We start from the raw sequence: 14,971 nt of genomic DNA, 5'->3' as shown, positions 1-14,971 counted from the left end.
GACATTCCAGGCATAACTAGCTTTCCTCAGGACTTTAATACTTGTGATGAGGGACTCTATATGCCGCCCGGCCAGTTTAAATGCTTACTGAACGGACACAGGCCATTTCTACTGTATGTGTGTGAACAAAAATCTGTATCACTGTACTTGCAACCATAAAAAACAAATCTCTTACGTTGAATCGTTTAGACTCTGGAAGGTGTTCAATGTTTTATTACATTTGAACCAGAACAGAAAGTTTCTAATAACATGAAAACACAAAATTGCTTGTATAACATTTACATGGATCTTAAAAACAGTTTTAATATCCCCACACCTTCAGCACAAAGTTCTATTATGCTTATTTTTCTTTCCTTTTTTGGAAAAATGCGAAATACAAACAGGGTGAATGCTGAACACAGTCCTGTCTCATTCAAATGCTGCTGGCTTAGGTGTGGAGGTGTGGAGAACCAGTACACGGCTGCTAGGTGTTAGCATGAACATGACGGAGGTGGGTTTGGTTCAGTTTGACCTTAGATTCGGGTTATTAGTAGCTTTAAGGGAAATTCATAGGAAGTAGAGTAATGCAGTTATGAGCCTGTCTGAGCTTTGTGTAACTGCTGTCTCACTCCCGGCCTGTCGCCATTCCAATCACATCTGGAAATAGTTGTGCTCTCACTGTGATGCACACAAATCACAAATCACAAACACGCACCCTTGGCTGCGTGCCTCAAGCTAAGGGGGGCTTCATAAGCTAGAACACATTTACCAGAATGAGCTTACACCCTGACTGGAAGCTAGCACTGTCCTCCACCTCACACACTCTGACTTTTGGTTTCTTTATCTCACACTAAAATACGTTTCCTTTGCAGTCAATTCGAGTTTTGTGTTAGTTCACACACAGTAGCCAGTGTGAACAAACAGACAGGTGAGCGAGGGAGTGATCGATCAGCTGTAACCAACATTAAGCTGAACAGAGAGGTCAGATGAGTCTTCAGATGATAAAGTGCGCAGTCACAATGTTGTGACCACATCACATAGCAACATCTCAACTTTCTTATCAGCATCACAAGGAAATAGGAGTATAAACATGAATGTGTCTGGGTGTTGCTGACTGAATTGGGATCTTTATCTCCTCTTTACAGTGAGCACCTGCCATTTAAAGCAGACATTCAGCAGACATTTCTGTCTTAAAAGTCTGCATCAGAGCCATTTCATTTTAATAAATTAATGTAATCATTTATAATTTCCTCTTTTCTTTTTCACAAACAACTTACATAGCACAACTTTGCACAGATAAAACAGGTTAGTACTCACCTACTTGTTTGCCTTGTGCCTCAGCAGTAGATCCAGTCTATCTATTCTGTGCGTCCATTGTGCTATGTTTATTATCTAAATTGTGTTTGCCATGTGTCTACGTCCTCTCATTTCAGCTCTGTTGACTGCACCCCTGCTTTAGTCTGTCCTGTTCCAGATAGTGGGAGTGCCGGACTTTTCCTGGCCAACCCTTTTCCTCTTCTTCTTCTCCTCCTTTTCCTTCCCTCCCCTCCACAAAGCTTCTTTCTCAGTAGCAACGCTGCCAACTGCCCTGCGAGCTGTGATGTCATAGGCCTGTTGGAGTGTTAATGTGTACGTGCGTGCGCGTTTCTCCAGATGCCCCTCACGCACAAAGACCCCTTCTGCACAGGCCCTCATTCATACAGACACACATGAAAAACATCCACTCCGCCGCTCCTCCCTTCCTGTGCAGGACCAAGCCCTTTCTTTCCTCGCTACATACAGTACAACCTACTGCTCCTGTCACGACGGAAAAAAGCATGACGATGAAGAAATGACGAGTGAGGAAAGAGGAGGAGATGATAAGAGGTAATGGCATTTTTGTCTGTCATCAAGAGTTGACTCAGGCTCATATGAGGGTTCTCTTCTAATACATTGGTTGTATTCACCTACTAATAAAAATGACACACAGACACCCTGCCTCAAATATTATACACCCCTAGACATTTCATTATTAGGGACATGGCGTTGCTGCGTTAGAGGCTTGTCAAACGCTAAGTTTACATTAAAAACGCCAATGTTCCATACCTGTAAATCATTTAACAAGTATCTCAGACTGTTTTGTGAGAATGTACGTGTTGGGTCACAGGATCAGACTGGTGGAAACCAGAGCTGACGTGAGTCACGGTTTACTTTCCCTGCCTGCAAACACTACATTGAAAGGCAGTGGAACTGGAAACACTTTCCTTGAATTTACAAGAACAATTAAGAATATTGTGTGAGCAGTTTTTTAATGATGGAGAACAAAGCTACGAGTTTAATCCATACAGCAGGGTGATATTTAGTAATAAGCGTTGTAAACATTATTTTCTTAAATACTAATAATAAAATAATGAAGTGGCAAAGTTTGATACAGAAATACAACTAGTCAGAAGTCTTCTACGAGTAATGTATATGTCGTTTTGCCTGTAAATAGCATTTGGCATCTTGATAATGACACTGAGGGTGGTTCAGGGGTCAGAGGTTATCCTACTGAAGCTATTCGTCAAAATGACAAGTTGCAGTGACTACACTAAAAAAATCAAAAGAGAAATACAATGTTACATTAGCCCTTTCATTTAAAACGTTGATGAAAGAGACAGCCACAAGTTTTTAGTGAGTTCCCAGGACCGAAAATAACACTGAACCATATGACGCAGTGAAATCGGTCACAGAAAATTGGGACAGTAACCCAATTATTGCATATACACTGGGGAGTTAAATTCCTGGATGAGTTGTAACACAAGTGGTTATAATGCCAGACGGAAGAAAAAAAAACAGCTATAACGTCCATTAAAAAGCTGTGTAGCAAGATACTGTTAAAGAAAGGAAATCACAGACCAATGAAGACGGACTAGTTCAATCTATGTGAAGGTTTATTTCTGTGTGTGCATTACTACTGTATGTGCAACTGGGTCAGCATTATTGGGTCAATATAGAGCGGCGCCGATAGCAGCCTTATGTGGAAGTAGATCACAATTAATTACAACGATGGCTCACACCATGCAGCATAGACACTCATAGAATACAGCAGAGGTTAAAGTAGATAAGTAGTAGTAGTGCCCACCTAAGTGCACAAATCCGAAATTTACTTTAAGAAATACATGCCACACAAGTTTTATCTAGTGGAGATTGTAATTAAAATAGTTTAAAAAACATCGGGAGTAAACACTTTTTAAGAAATTGAAACAAATGATTCTGAAAAGTAAAGAGAGACAGTGATTAGATAAAAGCCTTTCACAGCTCACAGGTCATCTAAACAGGAAACCAGGAGGCTGAGTTAACTTGTATCTGAGGAAATGGTCCTCAACACAGGACATGCACAAAAAACATGGCCACCTGCACTAGAAGACACAAATAAACTACAAGCAGCATGCTCTGAAGGATCACCAGGATCAACATTAGAGAAAACCTTAACAACCAGATGAGCCATGATAATACAGGAATAGCTAATATATTAGAAAGAAGCAGAGAAAACGCTCATACACAGTAGGCTGAGACTTGGTTTGTATTCCACACAATCACAGAGTATTCTAGTCTAGTATTAGGTCACTGTCACCTACCCATTGCTACAGAACTTGACACAACCAAACTGAAATCAAGGTAAGATGTCCTGAGGGTTCAGTTTTAGGTACGTTGTTGTAGTCTGGACTCATAGCAGCTATTCGTGTCCCTTTCGAAGCCTCTCATGACACCACTTGCATAGAACCCAGACCCCCGAAGACCCTTTCATGGAACGGCAACAAAGGGCCCGACAGGCGCTTCAGTGGGATTCTGCAGGCTGAATACTAATGCTACACCACACTCACACACACACATGCCCACAGACGGAGCTCCTCTTTAGCATAAAGGTCTGTAGTCAGAGAGTGTGACCACTTGTGTACACAAGCTCTCCAAGGTCAGGATGGAGAGCCAAATTAACACTCCCAGCACAAGTACAGGACTAACTCGGACAAAACAGTGTCACCATACCAGTGAACAGCAATCCATTACCTACACCTTGGACTGAGTAAAAACAACACCTCTGCTGCTTTTTTATTACCCAGAACCCCGATCTGTATACAATAATATTTCATACTGTGAAGCTAAAACAAAGCATACTTTGCTTGGCTGGCTGGCCAGAGAAATTGTAGTTATGTGTGTATTATGTTAATCTATGGTAAGACAGTCCGTGTTGCAAACTAAGCTCTGTTTGGACTTGTATGAAAAGTAGACATCATCCATAATCACCATAACAGCTATTTGGCAATGACTTCTATAAACCTCTAAAATCCCTGGTAGGTTGTAGTCACAGAGGCACCAAAGCATCCTCTGAGAGTTCTCTGATTAGTGGACTGCTAGATGTTAGTCTTTATAATACAATAGTTGGCCTTCATAAACAAACTGTGCAGCTAGAATGACAGCTCTCCTACTAAGGTGATGTTGCGTTTCTGTCTGACCTTCCTTTCTATCACTCGTCTTTGGCATTGCTGAATTGACTGATCGTGTAACTGACTGTGACTTGCCACGTTTCTAGAAATAGAATCCCATCTGTAACTCCTGATGCTGATCTTGTCTTATCAGAATAAAACTGAGAGTAACAAACTGCAGGGAAAAGCTGTATGGCTGTAGCTTCGACCCATTCCGAGCCATCACACAGGGCATATTAACACTGTTTATCTAAATGGAGTAAACCTGCTCTCAGTGTTACATGTACCTTACAGCTTGAACTATCTCTGCTCTGCTCACATTGACCAGAGCGGTGTCCTAATCACCTGTCTATTTCTAGGAGCTAGCTCATTAGCCTGCAGTATTTAGACAGAGGAAGGAGGCTGCACACAGGAAGAAAACAGCCTGTGGCAGCCTAACATGTTTGACCCTGACGTCTTATTAAGTATTTACATACCATCTCCCTATTCCATGCAACAATATCTTCAGCGGCGTCAAAGGAATAGCATGCATTTATCAGTGCACATTTGCGTAATTCCAATGTGAGTAAAAAGAAAAGGTTGATAATTATAAACAGAGTTACGAAGACACAGCCTCCAATAAGACCTGCAGATAGGCTTTAAGATTAATTAATTCTAGCCTGTGCAAGTGATCATGTTATTGCTGCATGAAACAAATTCTTTATCTGTTCACTCCTCGTGCATATCACAGATATATTCACAAATCAAATGAACAGTCTGTCCTCCCAGGACTGAGAAGATATCCCATTGACTTAGTTAGGACCCATCCTTCACAACAACTACATTCCATGAGACATGTTACAATTTATCGATTCCTCAAACAATATTTTGGCAAATCTCTTAAAAAATTTGAAGTAATGAAAACTCCAATCTCCTTCTGGGAGAGGTACATGGAAAGTGAATGTAAGTATTGGCATGTCCTTGGTTCTTTGATAGCTTTGAGTTGTTTCCAATAGTTACAGATACAAACCAGCCGGTTGCTATCACAAACATAAAAAAATAGTTGGCCAAACTTACACCTCCACCTAAAACTTCTAGAACTCTTTCTTTCAAGGATAAGAAACACAACACCGGCGATGATGACGGCACCCAGACCACCTAAAGCCTAAATGGCAAGCTGACATTCCAGTCTGAAGCTGGAATGTGATAAAGAGACCTCTGCTGCTTTTCACCAAAACAAAGCGGTGCGTTATGAGATGAAACCCTGACATTAGAGGTCAATGTCCCCGCTGAGTGTGTGCTTTAGATTTTAATCTGAAGATCAAAACGAACGCTATTCATTATTCTCTGCTCGTGTCAGGGAGCTACAAGGCTACATTTTCAAATGCACCTGTCTTGTGATGTCTTGGTTCATGTGCCTTTGCACTACGTTTCCACTATTTATGTGTTTTTGTTGTAAACATCATTTATGTTTGCAGGTGATTTGTGCAGTGCTTTTTGTTAAATGAATGACTTCTGTTGCACAGTACAACAATAGTCAGTGGATGTTGTGGACAATAGTGGGTGGTGGGGATTGTGTAATGGTGGCCATCACATGGCTGGGTAGTATTGTTGCATTTCCTGAATCTCTCCAGTTCTCTTCCTCTCTGGAACAAAATGCCAAAACATGGGACAAAATTCTTTTCTAAGACGGAATGTGACAAGAAATGACTCTTTGACCTTGTAAAGTGCTTCAGTCAGGCATTTTCTTCTATCGTATTTTTCAAAGCAGCATGAGTCTAAACATGATATTGCAGTAAGGGCCTTGGACCCTTCGGGTTGTTATGAACTGCTTGGAGACAAAGGTCATTTGGAGATCTTATCCAACTGTGCCAAACCGAGCCTGGCTCCAGAGAACTGACCTGTGATTTTCTTTGAAAACTACCCTGTCAATCAAAGTGTTGTTGGCAGGGTGGAGAATAAAGAAGTATTCTATTTGTGTCAGTCAGAATCAACGACTATTACTAATTGTCATGATATAATAATGACATTAACAATAACAAAATATTTATCATTATTTTACACTAAATAGTAAGTAGTAGTAAGCAATATAGGAATTCAAACCCATCACAGCCAAAGCTGAACTCAATTACAGTAAAGGGAATCGGTTATAGCACATTTCCTCATCAGATTAAATGACTCAGCTTTTCAAATATGGATGAATCTACAATTTAACAGCTTTTTGGGTAGTGCCACAATCTTATCAAAATTGCTCTTCTGTCTCTGTGTCAAGGTGCCATCTTATCGTGGTACTACCAATGAAGAAAGGAAGAGAAATAAACCAGAAACCATTGGACACAAACTGCATCCCTTCATCACTTATAGCTGTCATCACCTTGTGTGGGAGAAACTAAAATAGCCACAAAGTGCCAATGACACTCCAAAGAAGTACTTAACATTCATGTTACGTCAAACATGCACAACCATGAAAGGCTTTGTTTAGATGCAGGGAAAATCATTTTGAGGGTGCAGTCTAATATCTGGCCTGAGGGACAATCACATGATTTTCAGTGAGCAGAGACCCAAGCTGCATGTTTGCTTCTCTATTCATCTTATCCACTCATTATCAGCTGATAGGACACGCATCATATTTGTGCACTCAGAGGTGGCAAAACACTGTATCATCCGCAGTGTGATACAACTCCAAAGACACCACAATCGCGTATCGGTGACAATGCTTTTCATTCGAGAACCACTCCATCCAATAAGATGAGGCGGAGTATCACTCTCCTCCTGGAACACAGCCAGTGGAGGAGCATCAACAGATCGGCCATTGAAAGGCCATCGGCCAGTTAATGTCAACAACAGTTTGAGCCGTGTGAGGCTCCACAGACTTCCTACTAGCATCCTGTGCCTCATTTGCTGCTTTAACTACCCCCACCCCAAGTTACACACTCCTCCTGCAGCGCACACGCTGTCTCCTGGTGCCCTTTGTCTCATCGTGTCACTCATTTCATGTCTTTTCTACCTCGTGGCCACTTCCACCAGCCTGTCTTGGCTCAGCGAAGACTTTGAATCAAGCACACGGCTTTTACGTAACCCGTGAATACGTGTGACAGCCTGTGCGTGTGATTGTTTTCTAGGAAAAGGGAGAGATTTGGAGGAAGAAGACACCATCGATAACTTTGTTGTTCCTGGCGGTTTTCTCACACAATCCGCAGGGCTGAGAGACGGTTGAGAGCAGAAAATATCTTTCCACGAAGCAGAAACTTACCAACACACAGAAACCTAGATACACTAACATGCACCAACATATATAAATGGTGTGTAGCCCCATTTATTGAATATCTATTCCACTAGAGAGCTGGCTGTGATTTCTTTGTCCCTAGGCTTAGCAGAGGTTATTGGCAAATGCTCTGTCTGAATTGGCAGTTTGCTGCTTTCCTTCATCATTTCCAGAATCAGCTAGAAATTTCAGATGGTGACCAAACAAAACAGCGAACACAAGCTTTTCTAAAAAGAAAGTGTGCAAATAAACTTTCACCATGATTTTGTTCACCCCTCTGATTTGAAATTCACTAATCACATCTAACTATAGCCTGGGTTAGTAACAGGTCTGAAGCTATGTCTTTTGTCTGTTTGTTGCTCCATCTTGCCAGGTGGCTGTGTTTGCCTTTCTTATGGAAACTGCTGTGAAAAATAAATAAAAATGGGCTAGAAATAAACGATGCACTGCAAAAGAACGACATGCCTCATTTAAAAAAAGCCAGTGCCAGATTTGGTTTTGCATTGGTCATCTGCACCCAGGACCAGAACTACATAGTAAAGGAAAATCCATCTGCATAATTTTACTCAGCTATTTTACCCAAAGCTGACAAAAGCTGCAATAATTCATCTTATTTGACTGTTAACTCTATATGAAACAAGCAGATTTGAAGAAAACAAAAAACACTAGCAGCCAACAACATTTGACATGACGATGACCGTGCCTTGTCAAAGTCTGAAATCATAGAAGTACAAGTTGCTTGGAGACAGCTACCGGCAAAGAAAAGCATTGTAAACTCCCCACAAGGAAATCTGGAGCAAAGACACCCAGTCTGGCTTAAGGTGCTTTGCTCTGAACACGTGCCTGCTAGTTCTTTGTTTTGATCGGATGATCAAACTACATGCGCTGCCTGTTGACCATGACCTGAGGCTCTGAGGGTGTTTTTTAAGAGCAAGATGGTGTCAACGCTGCATTAGCCTCAGAAATGTCAAAATGGGCACTAGACAACAAGTTTACAGTGATTAGAATGCTTGTTTGTAGCTATATGACAGGTGATGGCAGCAGCTGCCCATCTAGAGGACAGGCTGTAGTTAAAGTGCCCATGCAGGGTAAACTGATGATGATGATGCTGATGATGATGATGATGATGATGCTGAGGAAGAACAAGGACAGACTAGCTACTGCAGCAGGCAGCCTGGTCCACTGACCTCCTCTGGACGTCCCTGGCTCAGAGGCTCAGAGGCTCAGAGGAGGAGGGCGCAGTATCCTGTGTCCACCCTACTTTAGAGCCAATCACTGTAATTACAGCCTCCGCTTCGCTCAACCGGCACATTCAGGCACACAAAGTAACTGGCAACGCAGTTAGCATGCAATTAACGCCCCGCAGACCCCCGGCGGACACGCGCACGTTCCACCCGGGTCCACTTTCGGTGAAAACTCGTCCAGTTAAAACACATTTCCGTTACATTAGAGCCATGCAGTCTGTCTGACAGTACCTGTGTGGTGGAAGCCGTGTAGCAAAGCGTTGAGCCTCTTACGACCGGCTCATCACCGGCTAATGACGGGATTAGTTTTTAACGGCGGAGGCGTAACCGACCCGCTGGCCGTGTCCTCTTTGCGGTCCCCTTCTCCTTGTTGAACGCAGCAGTAGGCGGCCGCTGCAGCACCGGTCGGACGGCGGGACGGTCAATAACACAAGAGCTCGAGAGAAGTCACGGGACGGACGCTCGCGCGCTCCCCGCGACGGTAGTGTGGCCAAAAACGCCAGCCTGTGCCTGCGATGACATTGCGCGCGAGCCTCTCCGAGCGGCGCCTCAGTCCCCGTCTCTTTCCTTTTCCCTCCTCACTCCTCGCGCTCTCTTTTTCCAGGCACGCGCACTGAATAATGCAGGGCTCGCGAGGTCCCGGCAGTGTTTTCTGTCCCGTTCCAGAGACAATCGGAGAGCGAGCCGCCACAATGAAGCCGAGCCGCGCGGATCAGGTTACCGCCGTGCCGCCTTTCATTCATTTATTCAGCTGCTAAACAATCTGAGTGCGGCCCGACCGGCCCCCTCCCCGTCCGGCCTCGTCCCCCACCTCTGGGTCCCTCCACCTCCCGTCCCGACCGACACCCCCCGCTCAAATGTGCCCAGGTGGCGTTTTTACAGAAACAAACACAGAACTCTCCGGAACTGGACCGTGTGTTCTTAAAGAGCAGCCTGCGTATATTCAGCCACATCATGCTAGAGTTTAAAAGTTTCCTAGAAACGAGCCATTCACGCGTTCATAGTTTTTGCATCATGGGAACTGTGGAAGAAAGAAGAGTTTCCACTTATATGGGACAAAAAATCATTGAATCCACACGTGGTCCTTTGCTGTCTCTCTTTCACTCCCCCATCCCCCCTCACACACACACACACACACACACACACACACACACACACACACACACACACACACACACACACACACACACACACACACACACACACACACACACACAGGACAGATGGTTTGAAAACCTGTAATCCAGCACAAAAGGTGAACAAATTGTCCCCTTTCTGTAATAGCTTAATGACAGGTTTCATGGCAGACACACTGATGCAGTCCTGCAACGTCACAATGTGTCTGTGGATTCTATAACAAAAGATTTCGTATTATGTCCCTTGATTATTATAAGTAGGGATTTTAGTCATTTCTTGGGTACATAAAACATAGTGAGACAAACATATGCTACTTACCATGGCAGTGATGGGTTGTCTGGGTGAACCGGGAGCTTGATACCCATTTTCTGTTGTCACGGCAACGGCTGGTGTTTCATCAAATTCTAGGATGATAAAAAGTGATGAGATTAGATATTATGTCAACTTTGTTAATTATTATACTGTTTTAAATTCCGGTGCATTTGCATTAATCTCCACACATAGTATACATAATGTATAATAATCAATGTTTTATTTGTTATTTGCACTTTTATAAGATGTGCAGAAGCAGCTTAATAGGAGGATGTACTACACCAGTCAAAAACATGACACTCTGTCTGTATTACTGAAATGTAAGTTATCCAGTCTGACCTGTAAATATGAGGGTATCAACAACCATTAATCCCCAAACACGACTACATGAATCATAAACCGTCTTATTCTGTAAATCTGTTTTCATAGTGAGCATCTGTATTTGCTTGACATAGACAATAAATCTTCACTGCACTCACTGGCAGAGCTACAGTCGGTAGTTTTATTCTGTGCTTCTTCAGTGACCTAGTTCTACACTATCTCTAATCGGTAAGTTCATCATCTGTCGTATCTTGTCCTCTTCAACCTTCCGGGACCCACATTCACTCAGCTGCTGTATCAACTCTGCCATCAGAGTAGAAAACATCAACAAAACAGGTTTGAGTGTAACTAATGCTGCTTTAACAGCTTCCTTTAACCAGTGACCATAACCCTTCAAATACTGTTGCTACTGGTTCTGCTTGTAATAACAGCAGGAGCATGAACATCATAGGAAGCTACTGATTATAGCTGATTATAGCTCCTGGTAATAGTATCAGGTGTAGTAGTATTACTACTATTGCAGGCAGTAGTGTTAGTGACACTGATGTCATATATCCATCCTGAAGTATAATGACGGTCATCTATTTTAGGAGGAAATTAGGAGTGGCATTCTCAACAAATATTATAGGATTAATGTTTGCAATGCAATGTTCTGACAAACACTCAGACAGATGTAAAAACTAGCCCTGGTTTTAGAATTGGTGTGATCAACATTTGTTTATAGTACATCTCCCAGACTGTCAGTCACAAATATTTGTTTTCTATAATACAGCTTTACCTTTGCATTGTATGGACATCGCTGAATACTATATGTGCATTGGTTTTTTTATAATTCAGTGCAATAAAGTTAGAACTGATTTTCTTGGACATCAAACCTGCACCTCTGGGCTTCTGCACTTTAAGGGCGTACTGTAATCTTCTTTATTTCCTTGTCTTCATTTTTCCTTGATTTAACAGCAGCTTAGTCCACTGCTCTAACCCACCTTCTAAAACACTTACTGTATAATATGTACTCTCATGATGTTAATACAATTAATACAATTAAGACATGACACAGTCATCATTTTTCACTAAATGCCTATCTTTGATATTTTCAGTCTGACACTATTTAACCCTTATATGCTACATTAACATAAGCTATTCCATGTAATATTTATATCTAGTACAAAGATATAAGTACTAGTATGAAACTAGTACTTCTTATAAGGTGGAGTAGTCACTATGCAAACATTATTTTAATCTCTGAGTAACTCTTTTTGTGTGTTGGTGTGACTGTATTATTCTGGGGTTTGGGTTTAATGTCACATTAATTCTGATTATGCTGGTGATCTCCATAACTCCTACATGTAGGAGAACTGTGTTGGTGCCCCGTGCATGTGTGTGTTCGTTAGTTCAACAGACAGGAGTGCAGTAAGGATAGCTCGTGATTTTTTTTTCAGCCGCCAGTGAAAAGTGAATGTTAGAGACAGATGGAAAGAACAAGCAGAGACAGCAGGGGGGCACTGGAGGAACTCAGCTTTATTGACCAAAGAGAGAGAGAAGATACAGACATCAGAGAGAGACAGAGAAGAGAGAGATGGGCAGAATGAGAGAAAGAGAGAAAAGTGTGAACAATAGAAAATGGCTCCTTTTCAACAGTCCATACAGCTGTAAGGGCAGGCAGAGAGAGAAAGAGAGACCCCTACAGAGTCAGTAGAGCACTGCAGACGAGGCAGTCGAGCTGGTACTGTGAGTCTTGTTCTTGTATAGCTCCTTGCATTACATCAGACACACACACACACACACACACACACACACACACACATTGGATTGATCAGGCTCCCTGTACTTGAACTCAGCCATTCTGTGATGTTATTTTTAAATCATTTTTAGTGACAGCATTTCTTTTTGTAAGTACAATCTAGGACACTGAACAGTCATTATTATTAGCCTGGATGATGTCATTTAAAACTGAGAAGGACCATCTCAACCTGTTTTAGTAAAAAATCAAACTAAGAAGAAATCAGACTAAGAAAATAAAAACTAATTTGTGAACATGGATCTTGTGAACAGGAGTTATAGGCTGGTGGAGTTATTTCTTCAAGCTTTAGATGCTTCAGTGTGCTCAAATAGTCATACAACCAGACCTGGCTCCTGTTTGTGACGACGCCACAGAACCTTTGATACAGTTCATTAGGATGCTTATTTTGTATAATGTTAGTAATACAAGATTGGCCACTAGGAGATCAGAGAAGCTGGTGATGGTCAGACGAAGAAAAATAGTTCCTACAGTGGTGTTAATAGTGAGATCAGACACAGCAAAGCAAGTTAGAGACTAAAACTATACAGAGCTCATGTTTGTGCACTCACACAGTCACTATATGGCATCAGAGAGGGTCAGAGAAATGTTCTACTACCCTGAATAATCAGAATTATTTCCAGATCTCTATACATGTGTGGAAAATAAAGGTTAGACTATAGCGCATATTTACATTCTTAATCTACACATACACCACACGGCTGGAGTGACTGACAGCAGTAGCAGCTAGCCACAATAAAGCATGTTATAGTTAAAGGACCCATTCAAAACATTGTTGGGACCCCCTCATTGCTGAATTACTGTTAATGACAAACTCTGCCCACAAAAAATACAGTGTCTGTCTTTTACTGGAGCTGTTGTTGTAAAAGATGAAAGGTTAGTGAAGGGGTCAAAGAGATGACAATGAAATCAGAAGAAAAAAATAAAGAACCTGTTGTGGTCCATTTTTTAAGTCTGTCCTCAATGCATTCATTTGACAGCATAAAGAATCAGTATTATTGTTATGAATATGTAAATATAAAATCCAGGTTTAATTTAATTTCCAAGGATGTGATGTTGAATTGATACAGAGTTTTTAGCCACAGACACGTATCATGTGATGGAAGATGGTACATTTACCATTGTCTAAATGTAGGTATTTCTCTGTAGCATACAATGGCAACATGTTGTCAGTCACTTCACCAGATGCACCTTGAGCATCATCGACCTCTCTGCTCCATTCAACAGCCTATGGGCAAAGTGACCACTGGGCCGTTTTTGAACGTTGTTCTTATGAGCAAATGACCTGCAGAGACATGTACTGCTTTATTGCACTGCACTGATGTAATAATCAGCCAGGCCACGGTCCTCAGTGGTGTCTATAACAAGAGCTGGCAGTGTTTTCAGTTTCTTTCATTTGTAAAGAGTGTAATGAATCAGCACAGCTGTTGTGTGTGAGTGGTGGTCCGTAACCAATAATGACTTCTTTGTGCCTGTGCATTTGTTTTTCCTACCTGGAAATGCTACTTCACTGACATAGTGTACTCATTAAGCTGCTGTAAGCTTCCTGCGCTCTCTGGCCTTTGGACACGCTGGAAACGTTGGCTTTATAGATCCTACAGGCTGCCAGAAGCTGTCCCATGGATTCTTATTGGCTGCTGAGTTAGGAAGTACTAAAATACCAGGAAATGAACTCAGCAGTGGAATATTTGAGTTAATGAGGAGAAAACCAGAGAGAGAGAGCGAGAGAGAGAGAGAGAGAGAGAGAGAGAGAGAGAAAGTCCTGTTACTATTGACTACAGTGTCAAAAACCCCAGTTTCCCATGGAAACAGGCCTGCCAACAATTCAATGGCCATAAAAGTTTCAAAACAAAAGAAGAATCTTCAGATAATAACAGCAAACTGAAATAAAATCTAATATAAACTTCTAATAATCTCAATGTGAAAGAAACAGGAGGCACATAAAGACAAGGCGACGGGGACGCTCCTCCACGTCCCGGTCGGAACGAGTTCAACAAACAAGGAGCGCGTGAGTCGCTCAAGTGCACGGGTCGGGCGTGAGCGCATTTCTGGAGAGAGAGAGTGCGTTAAGATGGAGACCGAGGAAGAACGGAGTAGGATGTGACTGAGCGGTGACTAAGAGTTCGACAGGGACCTGGTTGATTGTCCTCGGAGGCGGCAGCCGTTTGGTTTGACAGCGCGGCCATGTGACTGATTGTCCACGTCTTCTAGTTCGCTGAGCACGATTCTACTGTGTAACCTGGTTTAAGCCTTTTGTCAACGCAGCTAATTCTCTCCATCTGCGTAACCTAGAGGAAATATAGCAGCAAAGCAACAGCTCAAGTCCTGCATAACAGTGATCGATTGAATTAGAGAAGGCATCGCCTCCATGTCGACACAGAGGGTGATAAAAGAGCAGCGACGTCGTGGTGAAAATGTAGCGGAGTAAAAAGTCAAAGTGTGCGTGCATGTGTACGCCAGCTGATCAGGTCCGAAGGAGGAGGAGGAGGAG

At 42.3% G+C, this 14,971-nt stretch overlaps 1 protein-coding gene across 7 annotated transcripts in view; it reads right to left on the bottom strand.

The window, feature by feature from the left end:
* LOC114867165 (A-kinase anchor protein 2) overlaps positions 1 to 14,971 on the bottom strand; it is a 44,410-nt gene that overhangs the window by 8,373 nt on the left and 21,066 nt on the right. For all 7 annotated transcript variants that reach the window (XM_029169599.3, XM_029169596.3, XM_029169597.3 and 4 more), the window contains one exon: positions 10,368 to 10,453. In XM_029169599.3, the coding sequence (XP_029025432.1) occupies positions 10,368 to 10,453 (86 nt within the window). The remainder of the gene's footprint in view (positions 1 to 10,367; positions 10,454 to 14,971) is intronic.

The sequence above is a fragment of the Betta splendens genome, chromosome 12 (assembly GCF_900634795.4).
Source record: "Betta splendens chromosome 12, fBetSpl5.4, whole genome shotgun sequence".
In the NCBI taxonomy this organism is placed as follows: Eukaryota; Metazoa; Chordata; class Actinopteri; order Anabantiformes; family Osphronemidae; genus Betta; species Betta splendens.
The sequence above is the reverse complement of the archived record's forward strand: the minus strand, read 5'-3'. Positions and strand labels throughout refer to the sequence as shown.